This window comes from Sorex araneus, chromosome 3 (assembly GCF_027595985.1).
Source record: "Sorex araneus isolate mSorAra2 chromosome 3, mSorAra2.pri, whole genome shotgun sequence".
Classification (NCBI taxonomy): domain Eukaryota; kingdom Metazoa; phylum Chordata; class Mammalia; order Eulipotyphla; family Soricidae; genus Sorex; species Sorex araneus.
This window is the reverse complement of record NC_073304.1, coordinates 117,877,358-117,899,679: the sequence shown is the minus strand read 5'-3', so window position 1 is coordinate 117,899,679 and position 22,322 is coordinate 117,877,358. Positions and strand designations below refer to the sequence as shown.

Below are 22,322 nucleotides of genomic sequence, written 5' to 3'. Positions count from 1 at the left end.
TAACAGAATAACTAAAAGGCTCTATTTAGCTTTCCACTATACCAACTGTTTTCAAACATCATCTGCAAAGATATGTATATTAATGATGCAGGTAAAAACACATTATAAGAGGGCCGTGAGAAAGATGCCTTCTCAATCCCCTTTTCTTACCTTCTCATAGACTATATTGTCTAGGTAAGGGTAGACATGGAAAGCACCCCGGATCCTCTTCACGCCCGGATATAGCAATGGAACCATATTAACATAAGCTACACCATGAAATGAAAGTTGACTTTCCTCTTCAGACTAAAGGGAGAAAAACGGAGTTGTTAGTACTCCCAAGCCATGGCAAAAGGCATGGGGGTTTGTAGCTGGGAGTTTAGCTCGTGTGGTTGGGTATATGCTCAGCACACACAAGCCCTGATCTCAGTCCCCAACATCACGTGATCCCTTCTCTCAAGAATGAATGGATGCAGCTCCAGTGACCAGTTGTGACCCCTTGTCTAAAAACAAGGAAAGGAGCTCCGACTCAACCTGTTCACACACTTAGCTTTAGCAATTAGATGTGTGACTTAGTTACATTATTAAGTTAGTTAAGTAAACATTTAGTTATATAAACTTCTTTATCTTCAAGATGAGCTTGTTAATAGCATACCACTGAGATAATACATATAAGCATCATTAATGAGCAGTAAAGGCAACCTATTCAATAGTTAATAAATACTCAAGTTAATTGATGATATTTCACCTTGTTACTCTTAGGAAAAAGTGAAGCTTTATTTTAAAAAAAGCAAAAATAGCAACAACAAAATTTTTTTTTAATTTATTTATTTTTAATTAGAGAATCACCGTGAGGGTACAGTTACAGATTTATACACTTTTGTGCTTATACTTCCCTCATACAAAGTTCGGGAACCCATCCCTTCACCAGTGCCCATTCTCCACCACCCGTAAACCCAGTGTCCCTCCCACCCTCCCCAATCCCATCTCCCCCCCACCCCACCCTGCCACTGTGGCAAGGCATTCCCTTCTGTTCTCTCTCTCTAATTAGCTGTTGTGGTTTGCAATAAAGGTGTTGAGTGGCCGCTGTGCTCAGTCTCTAGCCCTCATTCAGCCCGCAACTCCCTTCCCCCACATGGCCTTCGACTACAATGTAGTTGGTGATCGCTTCTCTGAGTTGACCTTTCCCCGGAACGTGAGGCCAGCCTCGAAGCCATGGAGTCAACCTCCTGGTACTTATTTCTACAGTTCTTGGGTGTTAGTCTCCCACTCTGTTATTCTATATACCATAGATGAGTGCAATCTTTCTATGTCTGTCTCTCTCTTTCTGACTCATTTCACTCAGCATGAAACTTTTCATGCCCATCCACTTAACTACAAAATTCTTGACCTCCTTTTTTCTAACAGCTGCATAGTATTCCATTGTATAGATGTACCAAAGTTTCCTCAACCAGTCATCCGTTCTGGGGCATTCGGGTTTTTTCCAGATTCTGGCTATTGTAAACAGTGCTGCGATGAACATACATGTGCAGATGTGCAACAACAAAATTTTAAAGGAACCAGAAACTGGCTTTAGTGTTTCTTCACAGATTCATATAAGTGAAAGGGAACTTCTGTTTCCTTTTATTAAAACAGATCTCACAATACATAAATGACCGTACATGAGGCACACATGGATAAGCCTTCAGATTCACAAACAAACCCCAAATCAGAGCACATAACATAAAACACAAACAAGACACGGTACATGAGAAGATAGGAATCTCCTTATAAATAAATGTTTACATTTCTAGAACATAAAGTTGGCCCAAGTTAGAACTTGTTCCCTGAACACAAAGAAAAAGACAAATCAGGTTAGCAAACTCAACAAAGGCTTCCAAGCTGTCCCTGGCACAGAGAAGGAAACATAAACACTCCCATTTGGGGGGGAGGGATCCCATAATTTTTCATTAAAAAATTTTTTTGAGTCACCATGAGATAAAGGGTTATAAAGATGATCATGGTCAGGTTCGAGTCATACAGTGTTCTAACACCCATCCCTCCACCAGTGTACATTTCCCACCACCAATGTCCCCAGTTTCCCTCCCGCTACCCTCCCCATAGCCTATCTCTATGACATTTCCTTCTGTTTATCTGTCTCTCTCTGTCCCTTTCTCTCCCCTTTGAGGCATGGTTTGCAATACAAGTACTGAGAGGTATCATAATTGTTCCTTTACCTATTTTCAACACACAGTTTTTATCCAGAGTGATCATTTCCAACTATTTTTGTCATGATGATTTCTTCTATAACCTAACTGCCTTCTCCCCCAACAGAATCTGGAAACAACCCAAGTGCCCGAGAACAGATAGCTGATTAAAGAAACTATGGTACATCTACACGGTGGAATACTATGCAGCTGTTAGAAAAAAAATGAAGTTATGAAATTTGCTTATAAGTAGATGACATGGTGAATATCATGCTGAGTGAAAATGAATCAGAAAGAGAGGCACAGACATAGAATGATTGTACTCATCTGTGAGACATATATATAAAAAAACATACTACCATACCAATACCCCAGGACAGTAGCAACAAGGGCCAGGAGGATTGCTCCTTGGTTGGAAGCCTGCCTCACACTCTCTTTGTCCAGCAGGGGAGAGTTGTGACAAAGAGAAGGTTGACTGACAGTATCTCTGGTGGGTGCAGAGGTGACTGTGTGAGTAGCAAAGGATTAGAGCAGGGGCTGGAATAATAGCACAGTGGGTAGGGCATTTTTCTTGCACAGGGCCAACCCAGGTTCAATACCTGGCATCCCACATGGTCCCCTGAACACCACCAGGAATAATTCCTGACAGCAGAATCACGAATAACCCTTGAGTATCCGTGGGTATGGCCCCAAAACCAAAACCAACTAAAAAAGGTGCAAAGTCAGATGCAGAGAGGTAAATAATCCAAACTTTCCAGAGGATCTCTTTCCTCCTCTTTTTCTTCCTAGAATCTGCTATCCGAGCAAGTGGGAGCCCCCTTCCTCCTTTTTGAACCATTGAGCCAAATCCTTTTGAAAAGAATCCTTAAAAAGACATCCTCACAGGAGTCTGAATTTGTCGTGTTTAATCACTTTTACCAGATCTTCAGCCAAATAATTTTAAGATATCTTGGACTTTGGGGAAAGGACTAGGTGAGGACAATTGTCCTTCCCAGAAGAGATTGACAAATTTTTATTTAATTTTAAATTCAGCTCTTAATTTCTTTTGTGCCAATTTCAGTCTTATTATTGGTAAAATTATAACAAAGAAATAAAGAGAAATAAAGAATCTTGGAACAAAGTATAGATAATTAAAACAAAAAATGTTTTTGTTTTTTGTTTTTGGAGCCACAGTTGGCAATGTTCAGGGGTTACTTCTGGCTCTGAGATCAGGAATTACTACTGGTGGTGCTCGGGGTCCATATGGGATGCTGGAGAGAGAACCTAGGTTAACTATATACAAAGCAAGTGCTCTCCCTATCTGCTATACTATCACTCCAGCCCCCAATGTTTAAGTAAGTTTTAATATGGAAAGCAAGGGTGGTCAGTCATCCTGATTTGCCAGAGATGGGAAAATTTCATAAGACTTAAGGCTTGAAGCATTAATCCAGGAAGCCATGGGCAGCTGAGGATGGTCTGGTCACCCCATGTTGCAGCTTGTCAATTCACAGTTACCTTTGAGATGAGAACTTGAAGCTAAGGGAAAGTTGCCCAAAGGACTGGAGTGCATGTTTGCATGTGGGAGTCCTGAGTTGAACCTCAGGCCAACATGAACAAGCCCAAGCATTCAGCTAGTAGTGGATGCTGAACACTGTGTTCATGGCCCCCAAACAAACAAACATTAACAATACACAAAACACATGCAGATTTAAAGCAGAATAGGCTGGGTCTGAAAATTTCTTTTGTCAGTACTCATACAGGAATCACTCATAGCAAAACTCTGGGGCCCTGAGGTCCCTCCAAGAGATACTGGGAAAACAGGTGGGCACCCTGAGGTATCAGAGATCCAACTCAGGCCTCACACATGCTGCACCTGTGCAAGCTCCACAGGCGTTTTTTTGCAGCTTCTTTACCTTCTCAAATTTGGCAGCTTTCCCTTTAGGTACAACAACCACAGGAATTCTTGTGATTTCTACAGGCCATAATCGACAATCAGCAATTCGCTTCTGAAAACTGCAAACCAAGAATTGACCAATTAGAAACATACACAAAAGAAGGGTGAACAACATCTAAGTTAAAAGGAAAGTATTCCTCCTGATTTATTTTTTTGGCAGGGAGACATACCCATCTATGCCAGGTTCTGTACTCAGGGGTCACTCCTGACAGGGATTGGGACCCCATCTAGGTCTAGGAAATTTCTGAAATATTTGCTATGGGCTATTTGCTATTTGCTATTCAATAAACAAGAAAACTCTTATCCCTCCCAATAATACCTATATTGATAATCCTCTGTTTATATTTGCTGCCAAATAATCAGGTCTCTGTGACAAAAACTAGCAATTTCCTATTCTTTAGTACCTAAGTCCTAATTTTGTTTGAGTGACACTGTGTCCACCAAAACTAATCCTCTCATCCAACTTTCTACCAGGAAAGTGAATATGGCAGCTAAAATTTCAACTGTGTGGATGGAAGACATAAATAAAACACAGTAGAGAAGGGGGCAGGAACAATGGTAAAGGGTCTAAGGGGCATGTCTTGCTGTCTTGCATGTGGCTGGCACTGGGTCCATCTCTGGAACCACACAGTCCCCCAGACATCTCCAGTGGCCCAGGTAATCCCTGGAATCTGGAACAGCATCGCACCTTGGGCGTTTATATTGGGCCAATAGGCCCCGTAATTGATAAGAGAGACCCCTGATTGTGTGCTTGGGAGACTTTTCCCACCCAAAAGAGGTAACGAAAAAAAAAATAGTGTGCCTGGATAGCTAATAACTGTGGAGCGACCGACCCTACATAGTAGCTCAGGACTTCGATGTGCCAGAGAAAAAAAGCACCCATCTTGCTTAAGCTTTTGTAATTGTCCAAAAGAAATAGTCTCATCATCTTCACTCAAATGTAGGAGAAATTAACAAAAGTGACAGTTCCTCCTACATGGTAACTGTTGATTCATTTCCTTCTTTGCCCTACCTGACCACTGCAGAAGGATCAAGGTAGCAGCGACTCTCCAAGTCCCAGACAATCCTTTTCTTTGCACACTCTGCATGGTTCCTAAACTCCCAGTCCTGTGCAATGAGATGGAGGCTGTTACTCTTTCACTGTGCCAGGGTATCATCTTGCTTGATCTCTCAAGCATTCTTTTAATGAACTACATTAAACAACTTTTACTAGTACTATAATTAGTACTATAACTATACTATAATTACTATCAGCATTTAAAATTTTATGGTAATTTACTATTAATAAAGCACCTGGGAAATTACCTGCATAATTCTTATATCAATCTTGTCAAATACACGTTGCCAAATTTTCCCTTGGGTGCTGCAGACACAGTACAGCAGGTAGGGTGCTTGCCTTGCACACAGCTGATCTGAATTCAATCCCTGGCATCCCCATATTATCCCCTGAGCACCACCAGGAGTAATTTCCGGAGGTTCTGGGTGTTATCTTTCTCAGTGCTATTTCAGAAAAATGAATTTTATATGTACAAATATCATTAAATTTGGAAATGTGCTAGTTTTGGGCCTCCCTACATATCAGGTCTACTAGGAATTAGGAATAGAGTTAGAATCAAGCTAGGGTTAGGGTTAGAAATGTGGAGGGTCTAGATGGAAAGAATTGGTGTTTTCCAAGATAGAAAAGGAAGTGAATTATTTTGTGATTGTTAAGCTTTGGGCCAACTGGTAGACTGTGCCTATTCTAGGGTCCCCTTTTTTTGAAAGACAGGAATAGTCTGGCACAAGATTTGCAGTTAGTTTCTGGAGATTTTGGGTGTCAATTTTTTTCTTGTTATTTCAGAAAAATGAACATTAAGTGTATAGAGATTATAAAACTTTGGAAATTTGCTATAGTTTCTTGCCCTCCCCCATCCCCCCCAGATATCAGGGCTACTAGGAGTTAGGGTTAGGGTTAGAATCAGGGCGGTGGTTACAAAAGCTAGGGATTTGTAAATAGTATTGGTGCTTTCCAAGAAATAAATGGAATAAAAAACCAAAAAAAGTAAATTCAAATTCAATTATTATATTTGCTGTATTTCGGATGTAGGCAGACTTTTTAAAATCAGAATTAGGTAATTGTGTATTTTGACATATCCATTCTATTTTCACCAGTGACAGGCATATATGAATTACAGTAATTCATGAGACATTTTCTCATCCCTCAGTTAACTAAGTTCATCATAATAATTGTCATACTTCTCTCACCTCAGGGCGGTTGAGTTCTCCTTCTTCTTCCTCATACTGACCACCAACAATGAAGGCATCAGGGATGAAATTAGCTCCTGGGGCCAGAATGTTGGCAATTGGCCACTTTTTGGGCCGGGGTACAGGTTCTTTTTCACCTCCTAGCTTCAGTGTTCCATTCTTGAATAAAATGGGATAATCTTTCTACAGAAATAAGTACCACATATCAGGAAATTTCATAGACTGGTGGATTAGATCAGTTACTGAAATGTCTTTTCAAAGAAACACTGGGTTGTGTCCAATAGACACTGTGCCTTTTATTGTTCTGTGCCATTGTATAAGTTTGTGCTATATAGAAAATCAATAATTATCCTCTCCCAGAGACACGCAAATACATTCTGTCCAAGGGTGATGTAATTGATTATTGCCCTGAAACTGAAAGACTAGTTTTTTAGTTTTTTTTAATTAATTTATTTTTTAATTAGTGAATCACCGTGAGGGTACAGTTACAGATTTACATTTTTGTGCTTGTGTTTCCCTCATACAAAGTTCGAGAACCCATCCCTCCACCAGTGTCCATTCTCCATCACCAATGAACCCACTATGCCTCCCACCCCCCAATCCCATCCCCCCCACCCCACTCTGAGGCAGAGTATTCTAATGAAGGGCAAGTTTTTTTTTGTTTGCTTTGGTTTGGTTTGGTTTGGTTTTTGCTTTTTGGGTTACACCCCGCAATGCACAGGGATTACTCCTGGCTCTTGCACTCAGGAATTACTCCTGGCGGTGCTCAGGGGACTTTATGGGATGTTGGGAATTGAACCCGGGTCGGCCACGTGCAAGGCAAATGCCCTACCCACTGTGCTATCGCTCCAGCCCCTGAAAGGCAAGTGTTAAATTACTAGCAAATGCATTTCAATATTCCGGATGTTATTGATGTTATTGATGTGTCAGGTGTCCCTCACCCATCCTGCCTTAGCTGCTGCTGCAGTGCAAAGGAGCTGTGAATCACACTGGCAGAGCTGGGACTACATTTTGCATTGGGGTGGTACAAGAAGGGTATCAAACTCTCCCCTTCACAAATGTGTCAGAGTCACAGCCACTGAGCCACACCCAAGGCCCCAGCTTTCCCTAGGAACTGATTTACATTTTATTAATTCCCTCATTGATTAGTTCAATTAAGTCCTTGACAGAAATGGGAACACTCCATACTGAACTTGGGAAATATGATGGGACAGGCGGGAGTATTTACTAATTAAACACTTTTCGAGAACAACTTGGAAATCTTTATCAAGAGTCACATAAGACTCATAATCAATCTTTTTAAAGAAATTTGGACCAAGAAAATAACTCAGAGTAAGGGAAATTTCTATAAAAGTATATACCCTCCCCAATTAAAAAATATGTTTTTTTTTTTTTAAGTTGGGGCTGGCGCAACAGTATTGTGGGTAGGGTGTTTGCCTTGCATGCTTCTGACCAAGATTCAATCCACGGCAGCCTATACGGTCTCATGTATATATGATATATATGTAATCTATGTCAAAATCAATAAATTTGACCAATTTTGAAAACTTTCTATTTTCCTCATTATTTATTTATATCAATTACAGGACATAGTGTATATAAAAAAACTACCAATGTAAACATCTCTATATAAAATACACATAAACTTGAGGCTGGAGCGAGATAGCACAGCGGGTAGGGCATTTGCCTTGCATGCGGCAGATCCGGGTTTGATTCCCAGCATCCCATATGGTCCCCTGAGCACCGCCAGGAGTAATTCCTGAGTGCAGAGCCAGGAATAACCCCTGTGCATTGCTGGGTGTCACCCAAAAAGCAAAATAAATAAATAATAGTATTAAATTTAGTATGTTTTTTTGTTTTTGTGTTTGGGGGCCACACCCAGTGATGCTCAGGGGTTACTCCTGTCTCTGCACTCAGCCTTACCCACTGTACTATCTCTCTGGCCCATAATGTTTTGAATACTAAAATACATTTCATGTGGGCCCCTGTTGCTGAAAACTCCAGAGCACCCACGGGAGGCAGGCGGGCTGAATACCCGCCAGAACAAGACTGTGGCAGCAGCACCCCCGCCCCACACTGCAGCTGGCCAGGGCTCAACCCCACCACCTCTCCAATATGCAAAGACAACAATCCCCGCCTCGTCTCGGGTACCTGCGCCGGGCTGAGAACTCTGGGTTGTTTTTATCAGGGTCGGGGTGGGTAGCCTCGCTCTCCCCATACTTCCAGAAGCCTCTCAGCCCCACCCACCACCACATCTGCCACCTGTCGACTCTTTGGCCCCGACGTATAGATCTGGGAGTGTCATGGCTGCACGACCCCTCCTGAAGCAGAAAAAGCTTAATAAATTCTTAGACACGGCTTTGTCAACCCTGCTAATCGGATATAACAATGTTCAATAACATTATTTTCTAGATCTATGGTTAATAAAATTGAAATTTTGTTATCTCATCAATTTTAATCCTAGAATTCTATCAAGCTGCCTCTCTTTTCTACACTAAATTTAAAAAATTAAAAATTAAAAAAATACATTTCAAGCATTCACACAGCTTGTTCTGAGCGAAATGACAGCGGCAAGAAGTGCCCGCAGAGTGCGGCCTGCAGGGGTGGGGCGCAGGGGCTCACCTCCCCTGCCGACGGAACCTGCAGGCCTCCAATGTAGTTCTGCAGCGGCCCGGTGGGAACGAAGGACTCGGGCACCGCGTAGGCGGCCTCCAGCGTGACCTTCAGAAGGTTGCCCCCCGAGATCTGCGCCGCGGTCAGCAAGGGCTCGGCCACGAACACTTTGACTTCAAGACTGCATGACTGGAAGAAAATCACATCAGACGGCGCTTTGAAAATGCCATTATTCCCGTCCCCCCATGATCAAGTCTGAATTTCACATCACGGGAAGGAGAGGTCAAGGTTAATTATTTCCGTTTAATGTTTTTCTTTTTGGGTCACACCCGGCGATGCACAGGGGTTACTCCTGGCTCTGCACTCAGGAATTACTCCTGGCGGTGCTCAGGGGACCATATGGGATGCTGGGATTCGAACCCGGTCTGCCACATGCAAGGCAAACACCCTACCCGCTGTGCTATCACTCCAGCCCCCATTATTTCTGTTTAAAGGACTCTAATAATTCTCTCTGTGTTCCGTGAGTTCGGGACAGATCCAAGAGCAGAACCGTATCCCAGACCTCCAGCCTTGCCTCAGCAATACTGAGTCAGTTTGCACACAGGGTCCGGAAGAGGAATGGAAAGCAGGGGAACATCGGTCCCACCTGAGGGAGTGAGATTGGGGTGCTTTTTGTGTGAGCTCATATTTCATTATTTGTGTTTTTAATTGAATATTTGAAAACGTATTGCTTGATATATTTCTGTTTTTCCCAGTATGGAAAGTCTGTTCTATTTTGACAACATAATGGGGCCAAGAATGTGATGTTAGTAACATATTTAAGTAGAGCAGTCAAGTTTAAAGGATAAAAGGTTATTTTCACTGTCACTTTTTTTCTTAGAAGCTAAACACCACTAAGGACAAAAGTGTCTTCAATAACATTTTTAGTGTGGAAAATGCAGTGTTTTAAATAAGAAAATATTTTTAAAATACATATACCCATTTATACAGAGAGATTTGTGTTTTTAACCTCTCACATTTTCACACAGGATTCAGTGAATCGTGGGTTTAAAATTTATACTGATGGGGGCCAGAAAGATATAGAGCAGGGAGGGCACTTGCCTTGGATGTCCAAGTTTTAATCCCCTGCATCCTGTATGGTCCCCAAAACCCCATCTGGAGTGATCTCTGAGCACAGAGCAGAAGCAAGCCCAGCGTACTGCTTGGTGTGCCCCCTCCAAAAGAAATGTATACTGATAACTTTTATGTCACGTACTTATTATAACACTAAGAACATAAAGATGAAGAGATGGCCCTTTAATTGTAGAATTCATATAATAATTCATGATTAGGGGACCTTACAGCAGGTAAAGCATGTGTTTTGCATGTGGCCAACGCAGGTTCGATCCCTGGCATCCCCTATAGTCCTCTGTGTACTGCCAGGAATGATTCCTGAGTACAGAGACAGGAATAGGCCCTGAGCATCGCCAGGTATGACCCCAAACAAACAAATTCATGATTAATAATCCATGGTATACTAGGGATAAGGACCTTTTCGAGATGCTCCAATAAGAAAGGGGCCAATATTTAATTACTGGAGTGGGGAGAAGGAAGACATGGCGACCTGAGCAGACTCCATCACCTGTGATACTAGGGGTGGACTCAGGTCTTCAAACACGGGGCTCCTGAGCTGGGCTTCTGAGCCGCAGCCCACAAGAGTTACAAGGTGAGTAAACAGTTACAATCTGGGGAAATACTAAAAAAGAAAGAGAAGATAATTCTGATCAAAACAAAGAATCTACTGTAAAGGGATTACACAGTATGGTAACATTCAGCTCACACATAAAGAGATTCAGAATTTTCAGCCAAAGAACAAGAAGGGGGTTGCTGAGAGAGGAGGAAGGATAGGCGTCAGGTTATTAAAAATGCCCTGCAAGCATGGTAAGAAATCTGGGTCTTATTTGAAGTAGTGGGCAAATCTGTGATCTTCACAGCACTAAGCAGGGAATAGATGTGCTCAGATTCCCTCTTAAGTCACTCAGCAAGCAAAGGAAAAACTTAATAGAGGCAGCTGAGGAAAGGACATTTCCAAGGCTACTTGCAAGTAATGTAGAAATAAAGTTAATAAAGAGTTCATATACTTCAGACTTGGAGTGATGGTACAGTGGGTAAAGTGTTTGCCTTGCATGCAGCTGGCCCAGGTTCGATCCCTAGTACCCCAAGCACCGCCAGGAGTGATTCCTGGGTACAGAGCCAGGAATAACCCCTGAGCATTGTCTTGAGTGTGACCCCAAGAGCAAAAAAAAAAGTTCATATACTTTGGTGGTACTTCCGTGATAACATTTACATTGAAGAAACCTGAAACTGTAAGTCTAAAGCATAATAAAGTCATAAAATTTACTGGTATCATGGCTAAAAAATCAAATTATAATGTGTCAATCCAATATCAAAAATATAATTCATAAATAAAAGAGCACATTGTATTTTTTTAAAGGGTCTAAAAAATAACTCAAAAAACTGGAGCTTACGATATGCATACAATTAGGCATAGAGTTCAGTTGGGTACCACAGCATGGCCAGGGATAGTCCAGATGACCTTTCCCAAAGTCAGTATCATTGGGAAGGGCCTCCAGATGCTTGGGGGAACGCTCCAATCTGCAAAAACGAAAAAAAGGAACAAAGGTATCTAAACATCGAAAAGACTGGGTTTCGATTCAAGGGAGCAGTCATAAATGTGATGTATGTTTTCTGCTGGTTTCACAAATTGATAATCCCGCTTGGTGAAGTAACCAAAGATAAAATAGAGGGAGACCAGGGCCAAAGCACAGGCTTTGTGTGACAGTTCTAGTTTGAGCCCCTGGCATAGCACAGTCACCCCAAGCACTGTCAGGTACAGACCGCCCTCCAAAAATTAAAAAAAAAAATTTAAAAGAATGTTAAGTTTGTAGGAGGATGTTAAATTCATGTTAAATTGGGAATGTTAAATTTTAGGAAATATGGGATATTATTACAGAAAAATCCAAGTAGGTGGCTATAACATCTGATACCTTGGAACAAAGGAATGAGGTATGGGCTAAAGTCATTAAGTTAAGTCTTCAATATACGGGTGATTGTTAAAACCATCAATGTCCCTGCACCCCAAACCACCCAGGAGTATGAACACAGAAAATATGACTAAGGGTAGAATTATCATACTAAGAGATAGGTGGAAGTAAGAGATCTGATGTAGGAACCTGAAAAGATACCATCAGTGAGGAGAAAACTAGATCATAAATACAGGGACTGAAGAATGAGGTACCCCTGGTCATATCTTTGAGAGGACTAGTTAAATGGCTCTAAGGTATCTATTTTTTATTACTCAAAAAATACAGGGAATACTAGAGATAAATTAAAATTTCCTTTCCAGGTACAGGTTTATATCATTTTAGCCTCTGAGTCTTGAGAATGACAAGAGTATAAACTGAAATATAAAATCAGTGAGAACTTCAGCAAATGGGAATTAACTTTAATATCTTTTTCTTGAACATGTAAAAATAAGTTTAAAAATAAGTAAAATAAGTTCAGGGATTTTGTGTGTGTGGCTATGCACACCCGGCGACGCTCAGGGGTTACTCCTGGCTCTGCACTCAGGAATTACTCCTGGTGGTGCACAGGCAAATGCTTTACCTGCTATCCTATCACTACAGCTCCATGTTCAGGAATTTTATAAGGAAATATAAGAACCTGTAGTCCATTTGACTAACTTTTCTTCCATTGGCATCTAAGAAAAGAAACATATAAGCTATGAGGCTGGGCCAAAGCTGGCAAATTAAGCTCAAATGCATACCAATCCCTGTACCAATCACATGAATGATGAAAAATATTAAATTTTATATTTATGTGCAATAAAAGAGAATGCAAATAAAATCACACCTACAGAAAAACCACATCCTAAAATTAAATAACAAGAGAACCACAGCAAATGTAGGAGTGGATTGTGGCAATTTCAAGGTGAGCATCAAGGACTAGGAAAGGGTCTACAGATGATGATTAGAGAACTACACGTGGCTTGTTGGGTAAATTGGATCCTCCTTTACCTAAGCAAAGCAAAACCCCAAGACAGACAATCAGGGCTCTAAGAAATTACTGATCCCCAGGAAAAACGGAAAATAGTCAAGACAAAACAGAGCCACAGCCTATCAACTCCTGCTTCCCCTTCTTCCAAAACCAGAAGCAGGCAACCATGCCAGACAGAATTCAACCGTCAAGACATAGCTAGAGAGAAAGATCCACAGTTAAGCCTCCCCTTCATTCATAACTTACCAAAATAACCAAAACCGTACTCTGTGTGTACATTCCCACACCTCCATTTAATCACACTAGGTTGTAATCCATGGTATATATTTATAGATTCCTCAAAGGTATGACTCTGCCTCATTTATCTTTGTTTCCCAGAACCTAGCACAATGTGTGCCTAATGGTTTGGACTCAACCAAATTTAACCTCTTTTTGGGTCATGGGCCCACACCTGATGGTGCTCAGGGCTTACTCTTGGCTGCATCAGGTTGTCATACTGGTGCTCAGGGATCATTCCTGGAAGTGTTCAGGCTATATACTGTGTTTGTGATCAAACTAGGGTCAGCTATGTACATGGAAAGAGCCTTAACCCCTGTAAGAGCCACCCCTCCACTCAGTTTGGAACTTTATAACAAACAGATATGTTTGACTGCATAAGACTAACATTTTCAGAGCTAAAAAGTTGATTACCTTAACACCTGATCTAACAGGTTCTAAAGGTGAGCCTGGGACAGGGTGCAAAGGAACCGTCATTTTATATGAATGATCTCCTGTGAAAAGAAGGGAAAGTCAAGCCAAAGAAGGAAGGTTTGGCAGAAATTAGTTCATCTTTTCATCAAATTCCTCAGATTCGCTGTTTGATTTCTGCACCTTTCTAGAGCTAAATTTTACTATACTTCATCACATTATCATCACCACACACAACTGTCATACCCTGAGTTAAGTAACACCAGCGTGACTTTTTCAAGTCCCACATCATGGACACACCCCCTTTTAAAAAAATAGCATGAAATCTGCAACCATTATGCAGTATGAGTTTTGCTATTTCTATTTTTGAGCAAATCAGATCTCTGACCTTCCAGTAAAGGAAGAAGATCCACAACAGCTTGACCAAGAAGTAAAGTCTTCTCTTCTTTCTGCTTCTTTTCCTTTGGTAAAACCTCAATCAAATTTACTAGAAAAATCAAAACCAAGAAAATAAGATGTGTTTAGTTCATATATTATATAACAAAGAATAGGATAATAAGGACTAGCAAGTAAAGCATTGTTTAAGAAATTTAAGAGAAGGCCAGAAAGATAGCACAAGGCTAAGGTGTTTGCCTTGCATGCGGTCAACCCAGGTTCAATTCTTGACACTGCATATGGTCCCTCTGGTGGACCACGCCCCACACCCCACAAAACTGAAGAGAAATTAATCTGAAATCCAAAGAGGCAACATTTTGGGTAATTTCTGGTTTTAAAAAAATATTGAGGGGCTGGAGCAATAGCACAGTGGGTAGAGCCTTTGCCTTGCATGTGGCTGACTCAGGTTTGATTCCCAGCAACCCATATAGTCCCCTGAGCACCACCAGGAGTAATTTCTGAGCGCATGAGCCAGGAGTAACTCCTGTACATTGTGGGGTGTGACCCAAAAAGTAAAAACAAAACAAAAACAAACAAACAAACAAAACAAAAAAATTGCCCTTCAGTTTCAGGGCAATAATCAATTACATCACCCTTGGACAGAATGTGTGTGTGACCCAAAAGAAATAAAGAATTTAACTATCTGAACATCTTATTAAACTTTTTGCAAGCAAATTATATTTTAAAAAAACTTTTTACATCTTGTAAAAGAAATGATCAATCATGATCCTCGTACATTGATTTTAAGAATGATGAAAATGTCACAATCTTCAATTTGGAATAACACTTATATCCTCATGTTGGCTGGCATAGATATTAGAGACCTTGGAGTAATTGAGAGTCCCATAGCTCTAGGAGTGTTTCCATAGCAACACTGCCCTGTCTTCATGCATAAAATTTATTGTGAGAGGCTGGAGCGATGGCACAGGGGGTAGGGCGTTTGCCTTGCACGTGGTTAACCCAGGTTTGATTCCCAGCATCCCATACAGTCCACCGAGCACCGCCAGGAATAAATTCTGAGTGCAGAGCCAGGAGTAATCCCTGTGCATCGCCAGGACTATGACCCAAAATGCAAAAAACAAACAAACAAACAAAAAGATTTAATGTGAGATTTTCTAAAGTACAATAGCACAATTACGAATATCCATGTAATTATATCATCTAGATTTAACATTAATATCTGCTTTTTCAATTCTTGTTTGCTGGAATACTTCCAAGTAAATTACAGATATCATGCATGACAGCTTACTGCTAAAGACTACAGTATTAAATCCAAAATATGGCATTTTCCTACAAAACCAAAGAACATTAAGCCCAGTGTATGATAAAACCCATTTATATTTCTAGATTGTCCTAAAGCTTATTTTGTAGCTGATTTATTCAGAACAGGATTCGATTAAAGATCAGCTGCTGCATTAGGTTGTCATATTTGTTACATTTCTTTTCAAAAGAGAACATTTTTTCTTTTTGGGTAATACCCAGTGATGTTCAGGGGTCACTCCTGGCAGTGCTTGGGGGACCATATGGGGTGCCAGGGATTGAACCTGGGTTGGCAGCATGCAAGGCAAGTGCCCTACCCACTGTACTATTGCTCTGGCCCCCCCTCCTCTTTTTTTTAATAGAAGGACTTTTTTTTTTTTTTTTTTTTTTTTGCTTTCTGGGTCACACCCGGCGGTGCACAGGAGTTACTCCTGGCTCATGAACTCAGGAATTACTCCTGGCGGTGCTTGAGGGGGCAATATGGAATGCTGGGAATCGAACCCGTCGGCCTCATGCAAGGCAAACGCCCTACCCACTGTGCTATTATTGCTCCAGCCCCTAGAAGGACTTTTCTTTATTTTTGTTTTTTGGGGGGCTCACACCCAGCGATGCTCAGGAGCCATTCCTGGATCTGTACTCAGAAATACACTCCTGGTGATGACGAGTCTCACAATAGAGACGTTACTGGTAAAATTAGTAACTCATGTTACTGTTGCCAGAGCAGGTAAAGAACCAAGTAAATGGCATTGTTCCTAAGTTAGGAAGGCAGTTGCACTCAATTCTCCCAATAATATCTACCAGATACTTCCAAATCCCCTCAAAACATATTTGTATAACAAACAGCCTTAGAAACACTATGACTTACAGAACACAGGTTTGTGGGCGATGTCATCTAAAGTTATTCCTCCCTCAGGGTTGAACTCAAAAGTGCTAGTAAAGTTGTATTTTGCATTTCCTTCTGGAGAAACGATAATTTTTGCAGAGTCTCCCAGAAGCACATTATTGAATTCTGAACGAATGAAGGTAACTGGAGAATCCCCTTTAAAGCCTTTCTGTGAAAGAAAAATATCGCTTTTATAATTACACTCAGAGAATTTTTCTGTGTAACTGGCACCCCTTTTTGATTCCAACTAAAAAATCTTTCTTTCTCTTCCTTCCTTCCTTCCTTCCTTCCTTCCTTCCTTCCTTCCTTCCTTCCTTCCTTCCTTCCTTCCTTCCTTCCTTCCTTCCTTCCTCCCTCCCTCTTCCTTCCTCTCTCCCTCCCTCCCTCCCTCCCTTCTTTCTTTCTTTCTTTCTTTCTTTCTTTCTTTCTTTCTTTCTTTCTTTCTTTCTTTCTTTCTTTCTTTCTTTCTTTCTTTCTTTCTTTCTTTCTTTCTTTCTTTCTTTTTTTCTTTCTTTCTTTCTTTCTTCCTTCCTTCCTTCCTCCTTCCTTCCTTCCTTCCTTCCTTCCCCTTCCTTCCTTACTTCTCCTTCCTCCTTCCTTCCTTCCTTCCTTCCTTCCTTCCTTCCTTCCTTCCTTCCTTCCTCCTTCCTTCCTTCCCTCCCTCCCTCCCTCCCTCCCTCCCTCCCTCCCTCCCTCCCTCCCTCCCTTCTTTCTTTCTTTCTTTCTTTCTTTCTTTCTTTCTTTCTTTCTTTCTTTCTTTCTTTCTTTCTTTCTTTCTTTCTTTCTTTCTTCCTTTCTTCTTTTCTTCCTTCCTTCCTTCCTTCCTTCCTTCCTTCCTTCCTTCCTTCCTTCCTTCCTTCCTTCCTTCCTTCCTTCCTTCCTTCCTTCCTTCCTTTTATTTTCGGGCCACACTCAGATTTTCTCAGGAGTTAGTACAGGCTCTGGACTCGGGAATCACTTCTGGTAGGGCTCAGGGTACCATATGGGATGCCAGGGACTAGGTTGGTTTTGTGCAAGGTAAGCACCCTACCCACTGTACTATCTCTGGCCCTGCATTTCTTAATAAGTTATATCACAAATAAGAATGAGAGAAGTAGGACATAATTAAAAACAAATAGTAGCCAACTGCAAGATTCTATTTAAGTACCATACTTTTAGTTTTGTAAAACATTTTTGTGTCTATCAGATGATTAAAAATACAATAAAGAAAAAAATATATTATAGGGTCCAGGAAGATAGCCCCAAAATGGGTACATCTGTGGCACTACATGGTACCTGAGTATGTATGTGGCTTAAAAACTTTCTTTACAAAAAATTACAATGTAGAAATATGGAAAAGAAAAACACATAGAGAAACATTTCAGGAGCCAGAAGAGAAAGAGAGAGAGCTCAATGAACTTTGCATGCAGAAGATTCAGATTTGGTCCCTGGCACTGTGTGGCCCCCCAGCACTATCAGGAACAGCCCCTTAACTCTGAGTAGGCAGTAACCCCCATGTACTTAATGCTTGTGTTGCCCTAAAAAATTATCTCACTACTCTACTGTGTAATAATTATAACACTCTAAACTTTATTTCTTGTGTTTTGCTATAACTGTAATATGTAGGTACTATACATACATACATTTATGTTGGATAATATTGGGTTGTCCTTGCTCCTCCTGAAGAGAGATTAGGTTTATTAAGTTACTCCCACAACAGTGCCCCTGAGGCACACCCAATTCCATCAAGCACTAATAATCCTATATTGCTTTTCTCTTTCCTTTATGCCACTTGCATGATTTAGCAATATCCTTTTTGTATAGACACGGGAAGATAGTTGATGCTATGTTTTTGTAGCATCGGAGTTAACTGACTCTGAAATAATGTTTACTCCTGGGCACTCATAATATTTACTTGACTAAAGCTCCAGTTTCCCTTACTTCAAAACACCCCCAAAAGGGGGGTCCTGACAAAGGGCCTAGATGGATCCAGGGCAAGCTATAAGCTACCCTGACTTAGAAAGAGGACAAGCAAAGCACCATAAGTTAAGAGCATGGTCATGGAATAAACTCTGTCATGACCCAAAAAGAAGTAAGTGAGTAAGGACCCTGCTGGTGTTAGGAAAGACTAACCTGGTCTGAGGACTGTGGTCTGGGATATATAGAGAGATGTCCCCAGGAAGAGCCACCCTTTAAGTTTAATATCTCTTACTGTGTTCATACAAAATGACTAGAAATTTTATAAGTAAATTCACTATGTTTCTGTAAATGGATGACTAGCTGATAAAGGAGAAAGCAATACACCCTAGATGGAATCCTACCCTTGAGCAGATCTCCTAGTAATCTGGAGTGCTGAACCTCAGATGAGATCTTGTTCTTTAGGTAATCTCCTAGAACTTTCCCTCAAGGAGTGGCTTTACCTCTGTTTGTTGTTATGACAATGTTCCACCCCACCTATGTATACCCCACCCTTCATGATTTCTATGTAACTGTACTGTAAGGGATAAGAGGGGACTAGACAAGAACTAGGAGGACTATGAGGACAGGGATGATGGAACTCTGATGACTGGGATTACGACCGACTGAAACTACGACTACGACTGTGCTGTAAGGGGAGAAATTGAAGTAGTTGGGGAGGAGATAGAAACTGTCTACCAACCAGCCTGGGGCCCTGTTTCTCCACTCCCCGTCCTTCCTTTGTCCATTTGTCTGTCACTGTGGGCTGGCCAGGAGAGCAGCTCTTGGCCACCAAGCGCTCAAGTTCTATGTGACCTTCTTTTGAAACTCACACATTTATATATACATTTATTTTCTTTTGCAATGCTCGGAATTGAACCCAGAAAACCCAGGGTCTCACATATGAGAAGCATATTCTATACCCCTGAGCCCCTAGAAAACAAGGCAGATAGTGAATCATATCCTGTTTTGAAAGAGGCATTTTTCACTCCATAATATTGAAGGAATGTCTTGCTATTTCATTATTTTTCTAACCTTAATATTTACATCCTATCATTTAAATTCATCCAGTGAAATTAATCACAAGAGGAAGTCTTGAAGAATTCATATTCTTTTCAGGAGGAAAGAATGGTTATCTGGAAGAACTTGAATCACTTCTTTACCCCTATTAAATTGATTATTCAAATTTCCAGATATTCGAAATATGCATTGTAGTGACTTGCTGATTCAGATTTTCATAAGAAGCACTTTTATAGGAAGAGCCATTGCTAGGCAAAGCCAAAAGGATTGGTGGGAAAGGAAGACAAAAAACGCCATTCCTCCTTCCGGTGCTCCCAACTCATTTGCCTCCCACCTGATAGGCAGGTGTTGGACAGGAAGATTGGGGCCAAAAAGGCAAATATATATTCAAGAAGGATGAAGAAGCTATAAAGTTCTTGGATTTCCAAAAATAATCTCACCAAGTCATAGCCTTCTATCACAGTGACCTGCACAAATCTGCCTGCTGATGCCACCTGCTCCATGGCAGCGCTCGGCCGAGTCCCTCTGGTCTTCTGGAGTCTCTGCAAACAGAATGAATGAGACTATTCCCTCACACAACACAGCTGCACAAGGACCCACACTACAACATAAACAGTACCAGGGGAGAAGCTAGGAAAACATATGTCGTCCAGAATTGTTTAATAGCTTTTTCAGAGACAGTGTGTTATGGAGTTGATTACAGAATGATTCCACTGATTAGTGCTTTAAAAAAAAAAACAAAAGCCTTAAAGAGGGGTGTTGGTGGGAAGAAGCAGGCACTCTAGTACTAGATGTGGTATTGAAAGCGTGTACACATGAAACTCTCAAGAACAGTATTGTAAATGTAAACAATGCCTCAATAAAAATGGGAGAAAAAGCTTCAAAGGGCCTTAGATATGTCACTGGCCATATCACAAGACAACAGGGTCAAAAGTTACCTCACCACCCTCCACCACATCCTGTACAGAGTTATTTGGAAGCTTTTTACTTATTTTTTGTTTGTTTTATGTACAAAGTGGATCCCAAAAGTCATTTAATCTTTTTGTTTTACAAAAATAGATTTTGTCAAGAGCAAAGAAATAGCCACATAGAATAATTAATCCATTAGAAAAAGTCCTACTATGTCTTATTTAGACAAAAGCATTTTCCAATTATTTTATCACATTAAGACACAAGGTAAATATTAATTTTATATGGCTTTTTTAATTACATTTTCTGATTCAATTCAAAGAGGAATTTAATGCAATTTCAAGCATTCCCTTAGGAAAAACCAAGCCAAGTTCCAGGACTAGCGCTACAAAAAAGGAGATAGCATCTGTCTCTGACTTTACCATTATTCTGTGCCTTCCCAGCTACTTCCTACCTCCCCCATCACTTGAAAGCATCAGATCATACAGATCAATTCCCTAAGCCCAGACTCATTCCGGGTATAAGTGTCCTTGACAACTTTCTCTTTAAAATTTACATTTGCCACGACCTTTTTGTTTCAGTTCCTTTCCAGTACAACAGCGTCGTGAATTCGGCTTCACATTGGCCCTAACTTGGCTGATGCCTTTAGTAAACGCCTGGCTTCTCTGTCTCACCTTCTGTTAAGTGCAGAGTTTAGATCTCTGAACTATTTCCCGTTTGCTGTCCACATCTATTAAAAAAGCAAGACTACTGGTCCGGTGCGACGGTCCAGCGGGTAAAGCATTTGCCCCGAGCAGTGACGCCTTGGCTCAGAGACGGGAGTCAGCCCGGGGCCCCTCGGGGTGTGGCCCCCAAACAGAAAACGCGGAACCGGCTTGTGCAGCGGGCCCCGCGCAAGTGTCAGGGCCGCCGTGCGCGGCTGCCCCGGGTGCTGCCGCCGCCCTCGAGACAAGCGCGTGGCCACTCCTGCCCACGCCCGGCCGCGAGGGGCCAACGACCCCGACGTCTGCTGGGGCCACGTCTGCTGCAGCCGCCCGACGCCCCTGAGAGAAGCTACCGGGGAGATGTGCTGGGGGGCCGGCCCGGAGCCGAGAGACCGCTTACCTGACGCGGCCACCAAAGCGTTTCAAGCAACCATGGCAACCAGTTATGTATCGCGAGATCTTAGGCCCGCAAGGCCCACGGCCGCCTCAAGCCTCGCGATACCGCGGGAAGGGCCGCTGTCTGGGCAGCGGGCGCAGAGCTCGTGCTTCTGCGCCGTTTGCTCTCGCTTTCTCGCCCCCTTTCAATACATAAAGACTCGGCGAGGAAAAGAAATGCATTTAGGGGGCTAGGGCTGGAGAGGTAGGACAGCGGGCAGGAGTGGCCCCTGAGCGCCGCCGGGTGCGGCCCCCAGACAATCAGAAGCACTGATCAAGCCGGGAATGCGGCTTACAGGGTGGAGCAAGTGCTTGGCACGAGAGAAGTCTCGGGTTCAATTCAGGACATAAGCCATCAGCAACAACGCGAGTGTGGCCCCACAGTAAAACTTTTCTTTAAAAAAGAAAAAGCAAAAGAACAGACTTTATGAAATGTTTTTCTGGGCCTCTCCTGTGTTTTTTTTTTTTTTCACAAGCAAGCATTGCTTCTCTTTATTCTTTTTTTTTTTTTATAATTTATTTATTTTTAATTAGAGAATCACCGTGAGGGTACAGTTACAGATCTATACACTTTTGTGCTTATACTTCCCTCATACAAAGTTCGGGAACCCATCCCTTCACCAGTGCCCATTCTCCACCACCCGTAAACCCAGCGTCCCTCCCACCCTCCCCAATCCCATCTCCCCCTCACCCCACCCTGCCACTGTGGCAAGGCATTCCCTTCTGTTCTCTCTCTCTAATTAGCTGTTGTGGTTTGCAATAAAGGTGTTGAGTGGCCTCTGTGCTCAGTCTCTAGCCCTCATTCAGCCCGCAACTCCCTTCCCCCACATGGCCTTCGACTACATTATAGTTGGTGATCCCTTCTCTGAGTTGCCCTTTCCCCGGAACGTGAGGCCAGCCGTGAAGCCATGGGGTCAACCTCCTGGTACTTATTTCTACAGTTCTTGGGTATTAGTCTCCCACTCTGATATTCTATATACCATAGATGAGTGCAGTCTTTCTATGTCTGTCTCTCTCTTTCTGACTCATTTCACTCAGCATGAAACTTTTCATGCCCATCCACT

At 41.9% G+C, this 22,322-nt stretch overlaps 1 protein-coding gene across 1 annotated transcript in view; it reads right to left on the bottom strand.

Annotated features, from left to right (window-relative positions):
• The window catches only part of CFAP70 (cilia and flagella associated protein 70), a 67,641-nt gene extending 47,686 nt beyond the window's left edge, over positions 1–19,955 (bottom strand). The window contains exons 1-9 of the mRNA XM_004615412.2: positions 19,651–19,955; positions 16,238–16,424; positions 14,066–14,164; positions 13,681–13,760; positions 8,965–9,144; positions 6,343–6,525; positions 5,111–5,205; positions 4,058–4,157; positions 151–285 (exon numbers count right to left, since the gene is read on the bottom strand). Coding sequence (XP_004615469.2) covers positions 151–285; positions 4,058–4,157; positions 5,111–5,205; positions 6,343–6,525; positions 8,965–9,144; positions 13,681–13,760; positions 14,066–14,164; positions 16,238–16,424; positions 19,651–19,713 — 1,122 coding nt within the window. The 5' untranslated portion in view covers positions 19,714–19,955. The remainder of the gene's footprint in view (positions 1–150; positions 286–4,057; positions 4,158–5,110; positions 5,206–6,342; positions 6,526–8,964; positions 9,145–13,680; positions 13,761–14,065; positions 14,165–16,237; positions 16,425–19,650) is intronic.
• Between the last annotated feature and the right edge of the window lie 2,367 nt (positions 19,956–22,322).